Here is a 20155-nt window from a genome sequence, read left to right on the forward strand (position 1 = left end):
ATTGATTTGAGAACCTTTCAAGAGGATCATGTTACTGCCCAGCTCCAACCCCTTACTGGCTGTCCACGAACTATAAATTAAGAGCTAAGCTGTTGACATATGCACATTTTTGCTTGTCTCTCCAATAATTATTGTGTATAAAAATAAATAGGTGAATAAATAAATACTATTTCACTTTCATGCTTTTTCCTATTTACATTTAGAGCTAATATAAAAGAAGAAAACAGGCACCTGCGTGGCTCATTTGGTTAAGCCACAGACTTCCAGCTCAGGTCATGATCCCAGAGTCCTGGGATCAAGTCCCACATTGGGCTCTCTGCTTAGCAGGGACCCTGCTTCTCCCTCTGACCTTCTCCCCTCTCATGCTCTCTCTCACTCTCTCTCTCTTTCAAATAAATAAATAAAATCTTTTTTTAAAAATGAAAAGAAGAAAACATTGCTGCAAAGAATAAACATATATGTCTCAAGCCAAATCCGTGATTTCAAATTTGTAGACACTAATATTTAAGTCGCTGACTATAACTTGCTACTGAAGTTTAGTTCACAGTCGTCAGAAGTCAGTTATACATGTAAAAACTAATTTATTGCGTTGCATATTTTCACTGAAGCCCTCTTTGTTTTTGTTTTTGTTTTTTTATTTTGCATGGAGAACATGAGATTTAATCCTGAAACCGTATTCTTAAATTTTGATCCTTATGTGCTTTTACAGATTTAATCTGGAAGAATTGCAAGTCATTTTTCTATAGCCAAAATATTCATAATAGAGTTTTCTGTGATTTCACATTTTAAAGTATCACAGAATAATAACACAGATTTAATAGTGAAAGATTAACCCGACAAACATGAATGGAACAGCTAGGGGGGAGAAAAAAAAAGAGATTTTAAGTAGATGTCTTAGTCATTTCAAGGGTCAGTTTCATTCCAAATGATTAATGCCTCACTGTAGTGGCATAGGCAACCTTACAAACATATAATTTGCAGCTTATTATTTAAATAAACACTTGACTTTCCTATTGCATGTGTTTCAGAGGAATAATCTTTCTTCCTCGTTTTTCATGTTTTTCCTCTTTCTTCCCGTTTTCCTCTTTCTGCTCCTGATGCTCCCTCAGTCTATTTTAGCCCATAATCCGACATTTCCTCTTCGGTGAAGTATTTTGTATGCTAGTAACCATGAAAGTAATATCATTCAGATTTACTGCTGATGCTGTACCTAGGGATTTTATTTGGATTTATTGTTACTTATCTATAATTCCTAACTGCCCTACAGTAACTGTCAAAAGGTGAAGGCCTGAATATTAACCCAGGGAAATGTTTGAAAGATGTAAATGAAAATATTTATGTAAGTCTCTCTCTCTCTCTCTCACATACACACACACACACACACACACCCCCTACTCTCCCTCCTAAACCTCTTATCTCATAAAAGAGCATCTGATGCCAAAGCTTGAACAGTGCATTAAAGGCTTAACTTCAGTATTAATAACTCAGATTTAAAACTCTTGACAATTAATTAAGATTAATGACAGAAGTCACCCCCTTTTCCTCAGTGTGACGCCTCCTTCTATCCCTTCAATTCCTCATTCCTGTAACCATTCCATGCTCATTGCAGGCTGTGAAAACCCAAGGTCCTAAAAGTTTGTTCCTGTTCTCTGTTGCCTTTTGTATCTGAGATTAACGAAGTAGACATTAGCAAATTTACAACCAACAGCTCAGACAGCTGGCCTACTTTAAGCAGTTAATGGAAAAGGAACTAATCTAGTTAAGAGCATAGGACTAGTTCATAAATCTGGATTCAGAGGACAGATAAAGCCATCACACCTCTTCTGGAGAGTATGAACTGAATTCAATCATCAGCCCTCTTCTCTCTGCTCCGAAGAGCCAGCATCTCCATGAACTGGACCAACACGGCGCTCAGAGCTAGCATAAGCCACATACAGCTCTGCACAGAGACGATCATAGAAGAGACTGCCATTAATATACGATGTCACTGGGACAAACACAGATCTAGCAAGAACTCCAATCGCTGAAAACTCTTCTTGGATCAAATGCTCAGCAAAGACTAAATCTGATTTAGAAAAAGAGGAGAACAGGGGCCCCTGGGTGGCTCAGTGGGTTTAGCCTCTGCCTTCACTCAGGTCATGATCTCGGGGTCCTGGGATCGAGTCCCGCATCGGGCTCTCTGCTCAGTGGGGCGCCTGCTTCCTCCTCTCTCTCTGCCTGCCTCTCTACCTACTTGTGATCTCTGTCTGTCAAATAAATAAATAAAATCTTAAAAGAGAGAGAGAGAGAGAACAATACAACTGCAAACAACAACATACGAAACATAACCTGACAAAGAGAATTAATAAAAATGATAACCTTTTATCCATTCAGAATTCCACCCAAAAGAAAATGGTGTCTTGTTTTTGTAACTCAGGAAATGTGCAGTAGATTGAATTATAAATTAATTATCATCCAAAATGATAAATCTCAGCCCCACATAAATAACACTTTTATATATCAGCATCCTCAGCCATATCTTTATAAGAATTAACTCAAATTTATCAAATTTCAGAAATGCTCTGAAGTCTTAATTTTCTTAGTAGCTTAGTCTCAGGGGAAGAATCATGAACCTAAAATCATAAGTCCTGATAACAAAAATTCTAAAGTGTATAAAGTCAAAATGATGTATCTCCTGAGAATCACTAGAGTTTAACGCATATATTCATCAATAGCTCATTGTTTTGCATTATAGTGAAATATTGTGATTTGCTGGCCTAAGATTCCATACACAGAATTAGAAAGCTAACGTCTTGACCCTGTTCATTGAGTTGTGGAAACCACTGACTTAGATACATCAGGTGAAGTGTAGAGGGAACAACGGCCAGAAAAGCTGTGTAGTTAGTAACTACGGTTCGGAAGCCATACGTAGAGACCTGGTGACAACAGGACACCCAAGAAGAAATTCATATACGCTCTCAGTGGTAGTCCGCAGAATTTAGGAGAGACGAGGAATTGTCTAATGATGGCAGCGAAGCAGCGCCCGTCCAGGCGCTCTCTGGAGAACACAGTGACTCGTGAGACTAACAAGAGACCAAGGATTAAACCTTAGGAGTCAACCAAAGTTAGGAGGAGGGAAAAGAGAGAAATGAACGAGGTAGAGAAAGAAATCCAAGAGTAAACACACTTAACTCTAGATACAGCTTTTATCTGTACACTATAGATATAAATGTGCTATTTGAATTCTTTATTGAAATGTGTTTTACGGATTTACTTTGTTAGATAAGCAATGTAGGATATGATATATGACAAGATATCATGTGGATAATTGCATAACCATATAATCCTTGTGTGTATAGCCCATTCTCATTAGGGTAGATCTTAATGATATTTGAGTAAAATTTACTGAATTCATCATCAACTCTTCATTAAGATACCATTAGTGTCAGGAAATGGTTCTAATAGAAGAATTTACTGTAAGCAGAAAACCGTGCTTGATTTAAGAAAAAAACTTTGAAATCTTTAATTTTGATCCAAAACAAAAATGTGCTTAGTACTGGGGCGCCAGGGTGGCTCAGTGGGTTAAAGCCTCTGCCTTCAGCTCAGGTCATGATCCCAGGGTCCTGGGAGAGAGCCCCACATCGGGCTCTCTGCTCCGTGGGGAGCCTGCTTCCCTCTCTCTCTCTGCCTGCCTCTCTGCCTATTTGTGATCTCTGTCTGTCAAATAAATAAATAAAATCTTTTTAAAAAAATGTACTTAGTACTGGAGAAGACTCTAAAATACAGGTATAATATAAACTATTTTCAGCATACTAACCTGCTAAGAAATATTATGGAACTCTAAAGTTCAGGAAATCAGATACATTTTTTTTCCACATTCTTGAAGTGAAAAGACCTCTCTAAGGAGAGAGGTAAGAGGTACAATGGCTTTGAAACGGGAGCAAGTTTGTAAAACCTACCTCAACTTCATTAATTTTAAAAAAAGGAAGAAAGAAAAAAAAACCACTCAAGAAATTCCTTGGAACCCTTTGAAATAAAATTTTTAATCCAGTCATATAAAGGTAAACAAGTGAATGTCCACCAGTATTTCTGAAACAATTTCTCTCAAAGTTTGAATAGTAAATCATTTTTACTCCATACCTGAAAGTTATATCAGTTACAAATTTCTCAGGTATTAGAGGTTGCGATTTGTTTCTGTGCAGAAGTAACAGAAACTATAAAGACACGAAGCAATTTTAAAAAGGACTTACTTAGAGATTAGAAGTGTATATTATAAAAATCCAAGTGTTTTATTTTATTTAGAAATAAAAATGAAAGATATTTAGCAAAAAAAAATTATTTCTCCTTAAAGTATATATTTATATAATGTGTTCATTTAAATTCATTTTGAAGAATAAGGGAGCAATAAAAGCTTCCTATTGAAGCCAATTTCCTTACATGAGTTACAAAGCTTTCCTTAAACTAAACTTACAAATGGGGGTCTGGTAGACATGAAGGCACCAACATAATGTACTTTGTTAAAATAATAAACTGTCTACAAAATTTAATGTATTTTTTTTCCCCGTTGGCCTGGGTCCTTTGAGCTCTACATTGAAAGCTAAATATTTAATACATGCAGAATAATATAGATTTTTGTAAATTATTAGAATTATAAAGTAATTTACTTAAATATATTTAATCCTCCATAATTAATATTGTAAAAGGCTACACAAAAAGTACTCAAAATGGTTAAAAAAAAAAAAGTAAAAAACTGTATCTGTGCTGACATTTCTGCTCCCAGTTGGATGATTGAATCATTGTCCTCAAGATGTTCTACAGCAATCCTGTATATTAAGGCTAAGAAAATAATGTATTTAGCCCTGGACAACCAATATTAAGTCTCAATATTTTTGAAGTATTGTTTTAGTGTGCCAGAACTCACTGATGATTTTTTTAAAAAGCTTGTTTCTAAGATCAGCACATTAATTTCAGAAGAGGGTATTTACACTAATATAGTGATTTTTGTCTCTTGACCTTCAAAAGCTGGTTGATCAATTCTAACCAAGAAAATGTAAACTTATAAGTCAATACATAATATATGTATGAGGCCAGTAATTCCAAATTATGCCTGGCTTGGAGGGTTAAGAAGCCAATTAAGTATCCAGGTTCTATTTATACTTTCTTTGAAGAAATAAGTCTTTTTTGGTAATAAATTATTACAGTTCACATATTTTATATTCCACTTTAGGGAACCAAACTGAACCAGTACTTTTGCCTGCTTTTATCCATAATTAAGAGACAGTTTTATTTAACCTAAGAAATAGTATCAAAAAAATAATCTCTTTCCTGAAATTATTATTTTCCACTGAAACAGGCATTAGTTGATAACACACATACTGAGAAAATATGTTCTACATGGATCTACACAGATATATTTAGAGTAAACATACACACACACATATCCACACATACTCAGTGGGATTGCAGGAATAATGGCATGTCCATGTGTTATTCAAGTAAAAATTTATCTTTCAAATACGTATAAGCCAAAGCTAATTACTTCTACTAATTTAAGCAGGATATTTCAGGTATTTTAAGGGTGCCCCAAAATATAGACAAGAGATAATCAGAATGAAAGACAGTAGAGATAACACAAAGGCTAGGAAACTCTGACGGTAGTTTTTCCCACTCGTGTCAATCATAATTGGTTTCAACCATCATATAAAATTTCAGATCTTACAAAAATAAAAGGTAAGCAATCACTTGAGTATTAAAAAAAAAAAAAAAAAAAAAAGCTTGATATTTTCCTCTATTCTTTCGTTGAAGGATTCAAAAAAGAAAAGGTCTGAAGCTACCAGGAACATTCTGTGTACACGAGGCCTCAATGACCCAGCCTAAAATAAAGGGTTTTCTTACAGCTCTTAAAAAATCTACTGCAAAGTCCAGCTACAGGACACAAAATATTAAGAAGGAAGCTAACACCGAAGTGTAAAAACGCACTCCTTAGCAGCGGAAGTCCAAGCACCGAAAACATCTGAAATATCAGGTCGCTTGAGGGAAGGTTTCAATCTGTTCGGAAACACCCACGAGTGGTTTACATTTCGCAGATGCGACGGGGAGCTCAAAGGCAGGGGCACAGGCCCTCGCTCAGCAGAAGGCGATCCGGTCTGAAGACGCAGCGTTTAGGAGCCCCGAGCGCGGGGTGAGGGAAGCAGGCTGGCCCTCACCCTGATCCTGGGGTCGGAGCGTGGAAGCAGCTGCCCTGGAAGACGGGTGGGCTCCTTTCCAGCCGGAGACCGCAGCAGCAGGACGCGGCCGAGTGAGCGTGAGCCAGAAGCAGAGGAGGGAACAAGGGGGCCGCCTTCCTCGCTCGCCCTTGAGGTCACCAGGTTTCTCCCGAGCCTTTTAAATGAACCTGTGCTTTGTTCTCAGATTTTTTTTTTATAGATTTTTTTAAAACCAGAGGCCAGCCATGGGGCTCTGTCAAAGTGACTGCATTTTTGAAAGCAGCTACGGTCCGTCTTTTCAAACCTGAATCCTACCTGCACAACGAATCGAGTCCTCCTCGCGCAACACCCTGGGCTTAACTGGAGACGCACCACGCGCCTCTGCGGCTCCTGTGACCGGACGGAGGGGACTCGGCCGTCCTCGAGCATCTCCCCCAGGCCGCTGTCCCCGGCTGCTCGCGCTGCAGAGGACGCCTTTGCCCGAGCGCCCAGGAACCCTGCAGGTGTCCCTCAGGTGAGGGCGCCCGAATTGCCTTAAAACTAACGGTTTGCAGGAGCACAGACTACTGCGTTGCCGCACCCTGGAGACCCGCACTGAAACGCCGCATCGTGGAGCGTGCGGGAGTCACGATCTTTGCAAGGTTCCCGCTCGCAGCGCACGTTCCGGGGCCCTTTCCGGCCGCACCTGCGAGACAGAGCGGGAAACGCCTCAGAAAGAAAAATGCCTGAACCTGCGATCCTGGCTTCTGACTTAACGTTTTACTTTAATATCCAAAAAGCCAGTGGGCTTTTCTAAATCTTGTTTTGCTACAAGTGTGCGTCCGTCCGAAAATCATGTCCTTCACGCCACGGGGTGAGAAGTCGCGACGCCCGCTTGAAAGCGGAGCGTGGACCCGCCCGGACCCACCCGCCCAGCGCGGCCCCGGCCCTCCCCTGCGGCGCCCGGGTCCACGCGGCCTCCGGGGCGCGGCGCCGGCCGAAGGTGAGCGCAACCTCGGCGCAGCCCGGACGCCCCCGAGAGGAAACCGGTCGGTGCAACCGCTCCGCAGCCGGCCGCGCTTCCCTCCGCGCTTCCCGCCGCGGCGCCTGCAGCCCCCGCCCTCCGGAGCGGCCCGCGCGGCGAGGCAGGATTCATCGACCCCTGGTTGTCGCACAACAAACGCCGCTTTGAAACGCGGGCGCGCCCCCGCCGCGCTCCGCAGCCCGTTTGATGCGCGCCTTCAAACGCGTCCGGGGCTCCGCGGCGGCGGCGGGCGCGGGGGCCGCAATCTGGACGCGCGGCCCCCCCGCCCCCCCGGACCCGCGGCGGCAGATGCTGCGGCGCCGCGCGGTCTCCGGAGCCGCCCCGCGCCCGCGCCCCCCAGCGCCGCCGAGGCGGGCGCCGTCAGATCTCTGTTTGCGCCCAAGGCGAGCCGCGGAGCGCAGCTGCGTCCGCCCGCGCTCGCGCCTTTGGTGTCTCGGGCCTCCGGGCAGCGCGCGCGGGGCGGGACGGCGCAGCCTCCGCGGACGGCCGGGCCAGCCGCCGCCGCCCGCACCCCCGCGCCCCGGGCCCGCGCCTGAGCCGGGGGTGGGGAGAGGGGGGCGCGGCGCCGTCGGAGCATCCCCCCCCCCGCACGAGGGAGCGCGCGGCGCCGTCGGAGCATCCCCCCCCGCACGAGGGAGCGCGCGGCGCCGTCGGAGCATCCCCCTCCCCCGCACGAGGGAGCGCGCGGCGCCGTCGGAGCATCCCCCCCCCCGCACGAGGGAGCGCGCGGCGCCGTCGGAGCATCCCCCCCCGCACGAAGGAGCGCGCGGCGCCGTCGGAGCATCCCCCCCCCCCCCGCACGAAGGAGCGCGCGGCGCCGTCGGAGCATCCCCCCCCCCACCCCCGCACAAGGGAGCGGTTGGTGCCGTCGGGGCACGGCGGGGAAACCAGGGTCCGCTGAGCCCCGCGCCACGTGCTCCTCGCGCCGAACCGCCCGCGGGACGCAGCTTCCAGGTAAGACACAGGACGGTTGTCCCGCACCACGACGCGCCGAGGACCCCGCGCCGGCCCGGCCACGGGGGAGCCTCCGCCCAGCCCGGCCGCCGCCGAGTTGCGGTCTCCGCGCGGCCTCGGCTCGCCGGCCCCGTGTGTTGGGTTTTAGGACGGACGACGACTGACCACGACTCCGGTAACGCTCGCGAAGGACACTCGCTCTGGCTTGTCTCGACAACACGGAGCAACTGCCTCGCCTCCCGCGACCCGAAACGCCTCCAGGGCCTCCGCTGGCTCCGGCACCGCACACGCCGCTTCGGACGCGCGGCCGGGCGGCCCCTCCGACACGTGCAGGCCGGGCTGGCACAGGCTTCCTGAGCTCCGGAAAATACATGATTTGCAAAACTTTTCACCCACTAATATGTTGATAAGAAAGTTTCTTCTAAAAAGACTGTCCTGAATAGCTAATAACATCTGCCCACTGCGCTGCTCCACACGCCAAGACCAACGTTTGGCGGGGACCGAGGTCTCTGACCTAATACGACACTACCCACCAATTTCCTAATATTCAATGGGAAAATTTAATGGAACAATAGGTTTGTGAAATAAAAGTGATAAAGTTTGGAAGGACAATGATTATCCCTATTCTATACGCCTATCAAGTACACACACACACACACACACACACACACGAAACCGTTCATGACAGTCCTAGTAACCCAAGGTATTTTAATTAAGTACTGACAGGATTCATAGGAGTAAGACTGAAGATAGGATTTTACCCTTCCATGTGCTAAGGTATCCAATCACAGGTCAATACGAGTACCTAAAGCTGTCCGAAAAACTCCTAGACCAGTTTCCCCAGTCAGTGGTTCCACTCTGGGTTACCTAGAGTGTGCGACCCAAAGAGCCAGAGAAGCGGGAACCACTGCCACTTGCACATCTTGGTCTCCTAAACTGAAAATGTTCTCTATTCCATGTAATCTAGGAGACAGTCCAGGTCTACACATACTGAACTCGTAAAAAATCAGTCCATCTAATTTTTGAGGGCTTAACTAGCCACAGTAAGTAGAAGGTAATGATGACCCGTGATGATCTTCTCACACATAAACAAAGCGTTACCAAAGCAAATCATCCCATTTTAATATCATCCACCAAATGTACATCAAAATTAGCAGTGCCAAATATGCTCTACATCTTGATTCTTTTTCTACCTCTAGGTCCTCTTTTTCTCACTAGGTAAATCACTTCGTTTCTCAAATGAAAGATACTATAACGGCAAAAAGGTATTGGAATTTAAGAAATATCATTGCTCTTTTTTCAAATCAAATTTGTGGGATGCTCACGGGTCCATACAAATTATGCCTCTGCACCATGCAACCGTGATTTTATATAAATGAGTAATTAAATATTACTTTTTTGGATGATATTATCTGATGTATTTCAGTTCCTGTAAAGTCTTTTAAAGTTGACCAACTCATTTACTAAGATTACGTGTCTTATGAGTGGTCAGATTTTGGGGAGACACAAATATCACAGAGTCCCATGGCTGCCCTTGTCGGTAACAATATTTACTGTGCTCCTGAGGATAAGAATAGAGCGACTGAAGAGCTTCATTCATGCAAAAGAAGCCAAAAAGAAAATTAGCAGAGAATGTAAGAAATGCATAAACTGGTATAAAAATTAGCAAACCTGAAAATGAAAGCCAGCCTGCCTTCCTGCCTTCCTTCCTTCCATCTGTCCATCCATTCATCCTATTTGTTTCTTCTCGAAAACACTCCCCACCAGGCCTTTCACTTTCTATTAGCCACAGTGGTCTGGTAACAAAAGACGCTCCTTCATACACCACCTGTGTCATCTCTACCTGTTGTCCAAGCAAAGGATAAGCGATCCGTGGGGAATTCTCAAACCGGACTTCCGAAATGGTTGAACTCAGATGTTTTTTAAAATGACCCTCAGTTCATAGAAGTAAAATTTTGAAGATTTATATGTTTTTGTATATGACGCGCCACGCTAAAGTGTGTAACACTGAACATAACTTAGTTTGGCACTGCAAAATAGCGACTAATTGCTTTGATCGCTCCATCCTTGAAAAAACAGCCTATTGCACCTGACTGAACTTCAGCTCCTCTGAAGTTGAGGTGAATAAAGTTCACTCACTTCCGAGTTGGTGATCAGGAGGACGGTCAGGGTGACACACAACGAAATGATCCTGTTCTTGCTAACAGTGTTGTGTCTGAACCAAACCCGTCCGCAGTTACATAAGAAAATGTCTTCAGCAATTTTTCTTACAGTGACAAAAAATAGTGCTAATATATTAAAGAAATCGTAACACTAGAGGAATTCTAGCCAAATTTCCATAAACAAAAAAACATCAAATAGGCTTCTTGGGTAGGAAAAATGTATACACATGTATGTGTGTGTACGTATTTTTTTAATGTGAGTGTATGTATATCTCACCATGGCAGATTTCTAGGATGCTTTGCAGTCTCCCCTTATCCACAGGCGATACACCCCAAGATCCCCAATGGATGTATGAAACCACAGACAGTGTGGAATCCTATGTACACTTTGTTCAAACCCATACATACACACCTATGATAAAGTTTAATTTATAAATTAAGTGCAGTGAGAGATTAGCAAAAATGCCTAATAATAAAATAGAAAGATTACAGTGGTACACTGTAATGAAAGTTATGTAAATGTGGTCTTCCTCTCAAAACATCATTGTCCTGCACCTACCCTTCTTCTTGTGATGCTGTGAGATGAGAAAATGTCTGTGTGACGAGAGGAAGTGAGAGGAATGACGGAGTCATTGTGATGTGCCCTCAGGCTGCTCTTGGCCCTCTGGCCGTAAGTCAGAAGGATTATCTGCCTCTGGGCCACGGCTGACTACAGGTGACGGGAACTGTGGCTAAGGCAGGACTACCAAAAGACACTTTGATATATTTATTAGCTTGCATCAGTGTTGAAAGCACAGAAATATATATTTATACCTGACAGAACAGGAGGCTCTGTCTGTTCCCTGGGCCTCAGTAGAGAAAGACTCCAACGACTAATCCCAAGTCTGTCCTTCCCACTTGGGAAAGTGGCAAAACCTCAGAATGTGATGTCCCAGTCCCAGTCAAAGGCTGAAGCAATGAGCGCGCTTATTGGAGTATGTGTAGGACAGACCAGAATGTGTACGTGTTCCTTGAGAAGGGACTCGTGGTAAACCGTGGTTCGAAGATATTTTCTAACAGTAGATGATCATTTATTAAGCGCCCCATGTAATAGGAACTTGCACACAATAACTTGTTCCTTCCCCAAGAGTAGGGAAAGCTTTAAGTTCTCTGTGATTATTACTTCACCACCTCTGTCATACTGACCCAGGCGCTCCGCTCCTGGCCACCGCACCCCACATACAAACCTCGTCGCCTTCCTGAGGCCGCATCAGGGAAACCCGGTCGTACTGCTGTCTCAGCAGCGCCCAGAGCGCGTCCAGACGACCCTGGGGGAAGCAGGATTTGTAAATGCCGAGGGCACGCATTTGACCTCTAGTCACTAAATAAAGCATTAAAATGAATACGCAAAAGTCTTCTTCTCTCCTCTCATTTCTTCCCTAACCTAAACAAACAAAAATAAATGACAAAAACGAAGGTCCTTGCCACTGAGAAACAGTTAGCTGTCAGAACGGCTCATGAATGGCTGCTGGACACTGGGTCCTCCCTTACCTGGGGACTGTGGGGGGCTAAGGAGGTCATTGCTTCTCTAGCTACAGTCTCTCAGTTAAGTCACAGAAAACTTAGACACTGACCTTAATTGGCGTGTACCACTTCGTCTGAGGAGCCTGGTATGTGGGTTTGGGCCGAGGCGGTCTCGGCCTGACAGGTTCCTCCACTTCTTCGGGAATCTTCACCACAGCGTTCTTGGCTTTCTCTAGCCTCGCACCTTCCTCAGTAGATCCTTTATCCCCCCAACGAACCTTTAAAACAAAGGGAAGATACTTGTACCAGACGTCGAGTGTCCTGGAAGAACACACTTATTTAGCAGATGGTCCTCGGGTTCACCATCTTGGAGTGAAGAGATGCGTAGCACCAACTCTAACTTCCTCCTCTTCTGGGACTTCATTAGGTCTGTTCCCCGTCTAGCTAAACACTTACCGTATGTACTGATGGCCGTGGGGGAAGGGACGATGACGGGCAGCTACTACGTGACAACTGCCTTTAATCCGTACCCAAACAATGTGATGAGATAGACACTACGGATACTCTAGTTTCTTCCTTCCAGTTGAGGAAACCGAGACACAGAAAGGTTAAGTGATGTGCCCAAAGCCACACAGCCAGCAAGTGACAGGGCAGGGATGTGAACCTAAAATAAGTCAGTAAGTTTCAAATAGGCTTGAATTCCACAAGCGTACTTTATTAGTATTTCACAAATGTATTTTATACAAAGGACTCAACTGTTCCAAACTTTTCATCAAACTTTGATCAACACACAGTTGAAAAGTATGATTGAAACATTTAGCCTTTGGAAGTAAAAAATATTTTGTGATTTTTCTTTACTTTTCTAAACTCGACTTTGTGAAGTAGCTTTCAGTCTTTAGTTCTGAGCTCGCCTTAATATGGTTATTTGACGTACCAGCTTTTCCTTGAGGAAGGCAAATCTGAAAAGGCTCTGCACTGAGAAGAAAAATTCAGGGGCACTAGAGAATGCCACAAATTTTAGGGTATTTCCTTCTCTATAGAGTCTAAATAAATATATACTAATATATATATATTTATTTATAAATATATATATACATATAAGTATAAATATATATTTATTTACTAAATAAATAAATATATATAGAGAGAGACTCTATAGAGAGTCTAGATAAATAAATATATATTTATCTAGACTCTCTATAGAGTCTAAATATAAATAGAGTCTAAATATAAATATAATATATATTTATTTATTTAGACTCTAGAGAGTCTAAATAAATATATTATATTTATATATAAATATATATTTATATGTATATTATATATTTATATATTACATATACTTATATATTTATATATTATATATATAATTTTATATAAACTAATTATATGTAAACTATAGAGTCAAATTATTGTTTTCCTTATTCTCCAATGAACAGGAATTAAGAGCAAAATCTGAGCTGAGCTTTATCTCCTTATAGGCAAGGTATTGGCTGTGACCCCTAGAGAAAGACATCACCCAGCAGGAGCCTGGAGAAGGCCTACGAAAGCCAAGGACGTTCACAGAGACGACAAAGATGAGGGAAGTGAGACTCCACAAAGAACTACAAATGCCTGTCCGGGACACAGGGACTCACCGGAATTACGTGATCTCCACAAAGGGAAAGAAAACTGAATACCTTGTAAAGCATTTTAATGACCTGAGTTCGTGGTTAGGGATACAAGGATTACCGTCCACAGGAAGAACTACCCAAGGCTTCTTGATTAGGCTTACTTAGATGTTTTTACCCTTTTTACTACAATTTTAGAATAGGCTTTTAAACTCAAGTGGACCCTGTTGAGTCATTAAAATGTACCTGCATCTTTCAGTGTGATCAGTGGTACTAGAATGTTTTTTATGAGGTTGTTAAAATTGTTTTAAACACCATTAAACCTTGAGAGCTAGCTAGTTGGCTTTCTTTCCAGAGCAATGACCTTCTCTTTTAATCACAGTGTCTTCATCTAGATAAACTGAAACTTAGGAAATCTTTAGATATGGTTAAACTGAGCTAAAAAACTCTAAAACCAGGATATATACACATACATATATATGTAGACATACATCTATACATGTAGACATACATATATACACATACATATGTATGTATGTGTATATATCCTGGCAGTTGTGAAGTCTCAGTTTTAAGGGAAAAAACAAAAAGCAAAAAAAGATACACAGTTAACTCACCAAATAAATGTTGTAACTCAGAAAAGTAATTCAGAATAAAAATGTAAGTAGATAAATGTTACATCTATTTAGAAATTATGGATGTAACATATACAGCGACCTAGCCTAGCCTTCACAGCTGCTACTGTAGAGGTGAGGGCAATCATAGTCTTCCTCCCAGAATCACTGGAACAGTTCTCAGATAAAGAACACCAAAGTGGCTGATCTGGAGTTTTTTTTTTTTTTTTTTTTTTTTTTAAGATTTTTTATTTACTTATTTGAGAAAGAAAGCCCAAGCAGAGGGAGGGCAGGGGAGATGGAGACTTCTCATTGAGTGGGGAGCCCGACACAGGGCTCAATCCCAGGACTCTGAGATCATGACCTGAGCTGAAGTCAGACGCTTAACCCACTGAACCACCTGACCCGGAGTTCTGACTCAGCATATTTTAGAGACTCCCCTCTGAAACACTGTTGCTGAGGCCTAAAGAAAACTCATTAATTAAATCCTTAGTGTTAGTTCATGAAGTAGCTGGTCTGTCATCCAAATCACCATCATCACAAACAACCCAATAAATAATTCTCACTCAATCCTAAAGTCTAAAATTAGGAAATATTTTGTGGATTTTTCCTAAAACACTCAAAAGCAATTACAGGCATACCTCAGAGATACTGCGGGTTCGGTTCCAGACACAACAATAAAGCAAACAGCGTATAATAAATGAGGCAAATGAATGTTTTGGTTTCCCAGTGCATGTAAGTGTTATGTTTACACTATACTGTAGTCCATTAAGTGTGCAATAGCCTTAGGTCTAAAAAAACCAATGTACATACCTTAATTAAAAAATACTTTATTTCTAAAAATTTCTAAGCATCATCTTAGCTTTTTAGCAAGTGGTAATCACTGATCACAGATCATCATAACAAATAATAATAATGAAAAAGTTTGAAATATTGCAAGAATTACTAAGAAGTGACACAAAGACACAAAGTGAGCAAATGCCGTTGGAAAAATGACACTGATAGACTTGCTCAGGGCAGAGTTGCCACAAACCTTCAATTTGTAAAAATAACACAGTATCTGTGCAATAAAGCAGAATTCAATAAAACAAGGTATGCCTGTAAATATATATACGGTCAAACGTAACATTTTAATATTTTAGTTTAAGCACATGGAGGTAGTCAAAAAGGACAAAAAAGAATAAATTAATAAAAAAAAAAGAAGTATTAGCAGAATTAATATACCTGGCCTTTTTACTATGGAAAAAAAACAAAACAAAGCAAAACAAAAAATCAAAGCGCAAGCTTGATAGCTAAATTCTTCCAACTCTACTTGGCTTTCATAATAAACAATAAAATTCCATAATTTCCAGAGAATATTTGGATGACTAGGAGGCTGTATCATAAAGGAGCAATTTCAGATTTGAGAAAAGAAACAAAAACAGTTTCACACTGAATTGGCAGAAACACACATTTGAAGTCATTAGGTATTGTGGATCAGTTGTGCTAACAGCTGTTATTAACATCAGCTCAGTTCCAGCTTTCTGCAAATTGCCGTTACCAGAGCATTTAAATATTTAATTTAAAGGAGGAGTAAGGAAAAAAAAATCTATGTAAAATCCCTATCCTGGCTTAAAATAACATTAGTTACAAAGATTTGTTCTGTAATTCAGATGCACACATAATTTCAATAATTCCATTTATTTTCCCCAGGTAAGGGTATTTTTTTTTTAAGGGAATACTTTCCAGGTTTAAATAGGCATAATTTAAAAACAGATTATGTTTTCTATTTTCCCGAAGTTTAAATAAGATCAGATTTGAGAGAGCTTAATGATGCTTAATTCGCAATTCAATTTTTATTGTGTATCTTTATCTATTGTCTCCCCTTTGTAATGTTCACATTTACTTTCTCATGTTTTTCTCACCCCCATTCCATCTCATTTGAAGGAATACCACATGCAATGTAGCTAAAACTGTCCAAAGCTACAATGCACCCCAGTTTATTAAAAGTGGATGAGTCCTTTTCATAAATTTTCTGAAACCGAATGTAATTTCAACATATTAAGAATTAGTAACTCTTGAAATTTGAAATGTGAATTACTCAGGAATGTGCATGAGTCCTTGGTTTTCTTGACCATAAACTGCATTATTCCTTTTAACTCAGGACCACTTCAGGAGTTCATGGGTATGCTTTTCTTCAGAAAGAGATTGCAATCTATAATACACTGGAAAATCTGGCATAATTCCTAGTGTTTTCAGCAAAAACATTATTCATTTAAGGCTCACTTACTAACATATCCTTTTCACTGTCATGTGGTAATTTAAATGTATAGATTTCAAAATGGAATTAAGTTTATTATTCTGAATATAAAGTAGTGCACGCTCATTGTCAAAATAGGAAAAAATGGGAAAATATGTAGCACCCATTGAAAATTACTCCCTCCAGAGAAAACTGCTAACATTTTGTAGTATAGCTTGTCAACCCTTTTTTCCCCTTGGTTACAGGTTTTCTACACACATTTTGGAATGAGGTGAAAAAAATTAAAAATAAGTTGGGAAGGGCGGTATTTCGATGTCCGTATATAACTCTTGTATTCACAAGTTTTTCATGTACGTTAGATTATCTAATCTAATATTTCCTCACCCCTCCAGCCTAGAATGACACAACAAAGGGAAGCAGGCGGAAAATCACCTTGACCAAAACCTTGCTTGACCAACAAGAGCTGCCTAGCCACGTGCTCGGGGACTATTTGATACTCAGTCACCCACGTGCGAACGCATACGCACTATCTTCTCCAAGAGACAAATGTAATAGCTTCTAGCACCTGCTTTTTCCGTGGCTTGTTAGCAGTGGGGTACCAGTCTTGGAGAATATTTCAGCAATAAAGCGCATGCTATTTTAGGGAAAATGTGATTTATCTTAAGATCTAATGTGGTCAAGAAAGTGAGAATCACTATCAGATGACTTGAATAACCACTTTGGGAAATGACAACCATGTGAAATAGGTCTGAGCTCCTTCAGAAGAACACTGAAATTTATTCCAAAAAGGGGAAACTCTCCTTGGGAATCTGAATTTTACTGAAATGTAAAAAAAAAAAGAGGATATTGCAACAGTTGTGAGGCGGTTAATTAGCTCACTGATTTTTGCTGGCAGTAAAAGGACAAAGCCCATATGATGGCAGAACACGTGAAAGTCCTTCTTACCAAGAAGTAAAGGATAATTATTAATAATTGTATTATAATAATAAGAAGAAAGAGAAGCCAGAATCTGTGTTTAATGACAAAGTCAGTCTGTCACTGAGAAAATTCTCCAGCTGTTCCTTGAGGTGGGATGCTGGCCTGTCCACTCTGTGGTCTAGGGCTGGCTCAGTGCTGGCAGTAAGTGCTTATTATTAATTAATCCATCACTTTGAAAACTGTTTCTGTGGTGGTAAGAAGTCCACGTTTCATCTTTAAGATACAATATTAAAGTTCAATTTTAATCCACACTTTGAGCCAGTCTAGAAGTTCAATATATTCTATAAATGATATTTAGAATTAATTATAATTGTTTGTAAGTGCTAACTAAAAGCTATTTAAAAAATGCCTTAAATGTGCTTCCTTTACATCTGTGATAAGGTCATACCCACACCACCGAATATTTTAATATTTTTATCCCTAAATAGTACATAGCTATTGAATCTTTTCAAAGACAAGCATTGTTGCTACTCCAAGTGGCTAGCTTCTACAAAGTTGATGCTGTCTGCAGTAATTTTTTCCAAAGTAGTGAGAATAACCCTAACTTTGTGTTGCACTTTAGAGTTCAAACATCTTATCAATGCAATTCTTTGACTAATGAAGTCACTTCTTGAACCATTCTGAAATGGCCAGGATGCTTGCATAGAAAAAAAAAAAAATTATCCAAAAAAGACCCAGTGTTAAATAAAACTGGATGGTATTATTAAATTCTGAAAAGCACAGTTTCCATGGCTTAATAGTTCTAGAATTACACATTCCAGATTAGCAGCTTTTTTTTTTTTTTTTAAGGTACCAACCTCCATTCTTTTAATTCCTCCGACCCCTCGACCACCATAGTAAGAGGCGTCCACGGTGGGCCATTTCTTGGTAGGCAGAGGTTCCTGTTCCTCCTACGGAGATGCAAGTTTTTAAAAGCGGGTTTAATTAATTTCTTAAAATGCTGTTTAGTCAGAATGAACACATATTTAAACACTTTTCTGAATAATGCCATCGATAAGGAAGAAATGGAATAACCATTATATATATGGCGTCTGGATCCACTTGGGCTTTCATGCATAAATTTCAAGTGGAGTTCTACAGAATGGAAGGTTCCTGGCCTTCCGGTTTTAGGAATCTCCCTTAACTCACCAGACTACCCGAAGTTGTTCCTTAACTGTGAGCAGCGCCATTTGTTTTTTCCCAATTCTATTTGTTACCTCAGACTTAAAAAGGTTAAGACATTAAACTTAAGACAGCTTTCAAAAATCATGTAAAGCAGCAACATAAACATTAAGTTAAATGGCGAAATTGGTACTAAACAGATAGGCAGTTGGGAAGTTTCGAAAGTGCACTACTTCCATATTTCACATTGCTAATACAATTTTGGCTGACAAATAAGTGATATAAAAGTAATGACCATTTTGAAGAAAGGATGACACCTGTAAACTCCCTAACTTTTTATAAGTAAAGTAAATAACATCAGGACCACTGATATACTGACAAAGTAAAGTATATCTCTGCGCACTACTGAGTCTCACGGCCGGTCTCTATCTATCTGTCTTTGAAGGTCCTATCCCTCTAGCACATGCAAGAAAACACAAGAAGATGAAAAATGCCAATTAATTTCCATAAATTCAAACGTCAGCACATAGGTATCGCAGTTATTCAGCAACAAGGTAACTGATAAACAGGGATGATATCCAAGTACAGAGAAGAATCCACATCACTCATTAGGCACTCACTTACCTCTTTTGGTGCAGGAGGTGGTGGTCGAGGAGGATCCTTGATAACCTGTCCGGGGGAAAAAAAAATTTTGGTGGCATGGCAAGGAGACAGCAAAGACGTGTAAAAATAACTTGATTAGTAACACACTGTGGTAGGCCAAAGATGTCCCCAGTGAACTTTGCCTTTCAAGGGCTATGCCTCTGCCTTGGAATACAGGCTCACCTGTAACTAGATTTTGACTAACTAGCATGAGGCAGACATGGCAGCATGTGACTTCTGCAGCTGGTCAAAAGAAGCTTTTCCACTTCCCTCAACATCCTTGGGACACTCACTTTGGAGGAAGGCGGCTGTCACGCCAGAAGTCCACCCTGAGACCATCGGGTCGGGAGGAGGAAGACACCCGGGATAACCTTACGGAAAGGCTGGGTTATGAGGGGGCCGGGCCAGCTCCCCGCTATGTCCGCCATCCCAGCCGAAGTGGCAAACACGGGCCTCTTGGACCTGGAGGCCTGTCGAGCTTTCAGATCACACCAGCCCAGCCGGCCCCAGCAACCACACGAGAGAACCCCAGGGAAAGGACCTCCTGCTGAGCCAGTCTCCACAGAACCAGGAAGACGCTAAATTGTCGAAAACCCTAGGTTGTGGGACCACCTGACAATTCTTCATGCCACAGACGCGTTCCTGCCTTCGGTTTTCAGGTGAGTCACAAGAACAGAGATCGTCAAATACCTTGCACAAGGTTCACGAAACAGTTCCTCCAACGTCAAAATGCAAACATTTTCCACTAGATTATGGTATGTCCCCTCAAACACAGCAGGAATCTTCTACTGAAATCGTCCTTCTAAGACTCATTGACTTCGTCATAAATGTACAATGCACAAGTTAACTTGCTTTGCAAGAGATGCAGGGAAGTTAACCTACTCTCTTTCCCCACCCAGGGGTCTAGAAGCTAATCGACTTTTTAACCAAGATGCCCTTCCTATAAATCACTACTCAATATATTCTTTCATGAAATTGTATATGGCTGATCTTTATGTGAGAGGAATGAAGCCTGAGATCAAATCTAAGTGACTTCTACCAGCACTGGGGTAGCTTGACCTTTCACACCATCATGATATAAAATGATTGATCGGGGTGCCTGTGTGGTTCAGTCAGTTTAACATCGACTTGATGTCAGCTCAG

At 41.7% G+C, this 20155-nt stretch overlaps 1 protein-coding gene across 2 annotated transcripts in view; it reads right to left on the reverse strand.

Moving 5' to 3' along the window:
* ANTXR2 (ANTXR cell adhesion molecule 2) overlaps positions 1-20155 on the reverse strand; it is a 145104-nt gene that overhangs the window by 42870 nt on the left and 82079 nt on the right. For both annotated transcript variants that reach the window (XM_032334698.1, XM_032334699.1), the window contains 4 exons: positions 18995-19039; positions 18067-18159; positions 11939-12106; positions 11552-11632 (listed from right to left, as the gene is read on the reverse strand). In XM_032334698.1, the coding sequence (XP_032190589.1) occupies positions 11552-11632; positions 11939-12106; positions 18067-18159; positions 18995-19039 (387 nt within the window). The remainder of the gene's footprint in view (positions 1-11551; positions 11633-11938; positions 12107-18066; positions 18160-18994; positions 19040-20155) is intronic.

This window comes from Mustela erminea, chromosome 2 (assembly GCF_009829155.1).
Source record: "Mustela erminea isolate mMusErm1 chromosome 2, mMusErm1.Pri, whole genome shotgun sequence".
NCBI classification, from domain to species: Eukaryota; Metazoa; Chordata; class Mammalia; order Carnivora; family Mustelidae; genus Mustela; species Mustela erminea.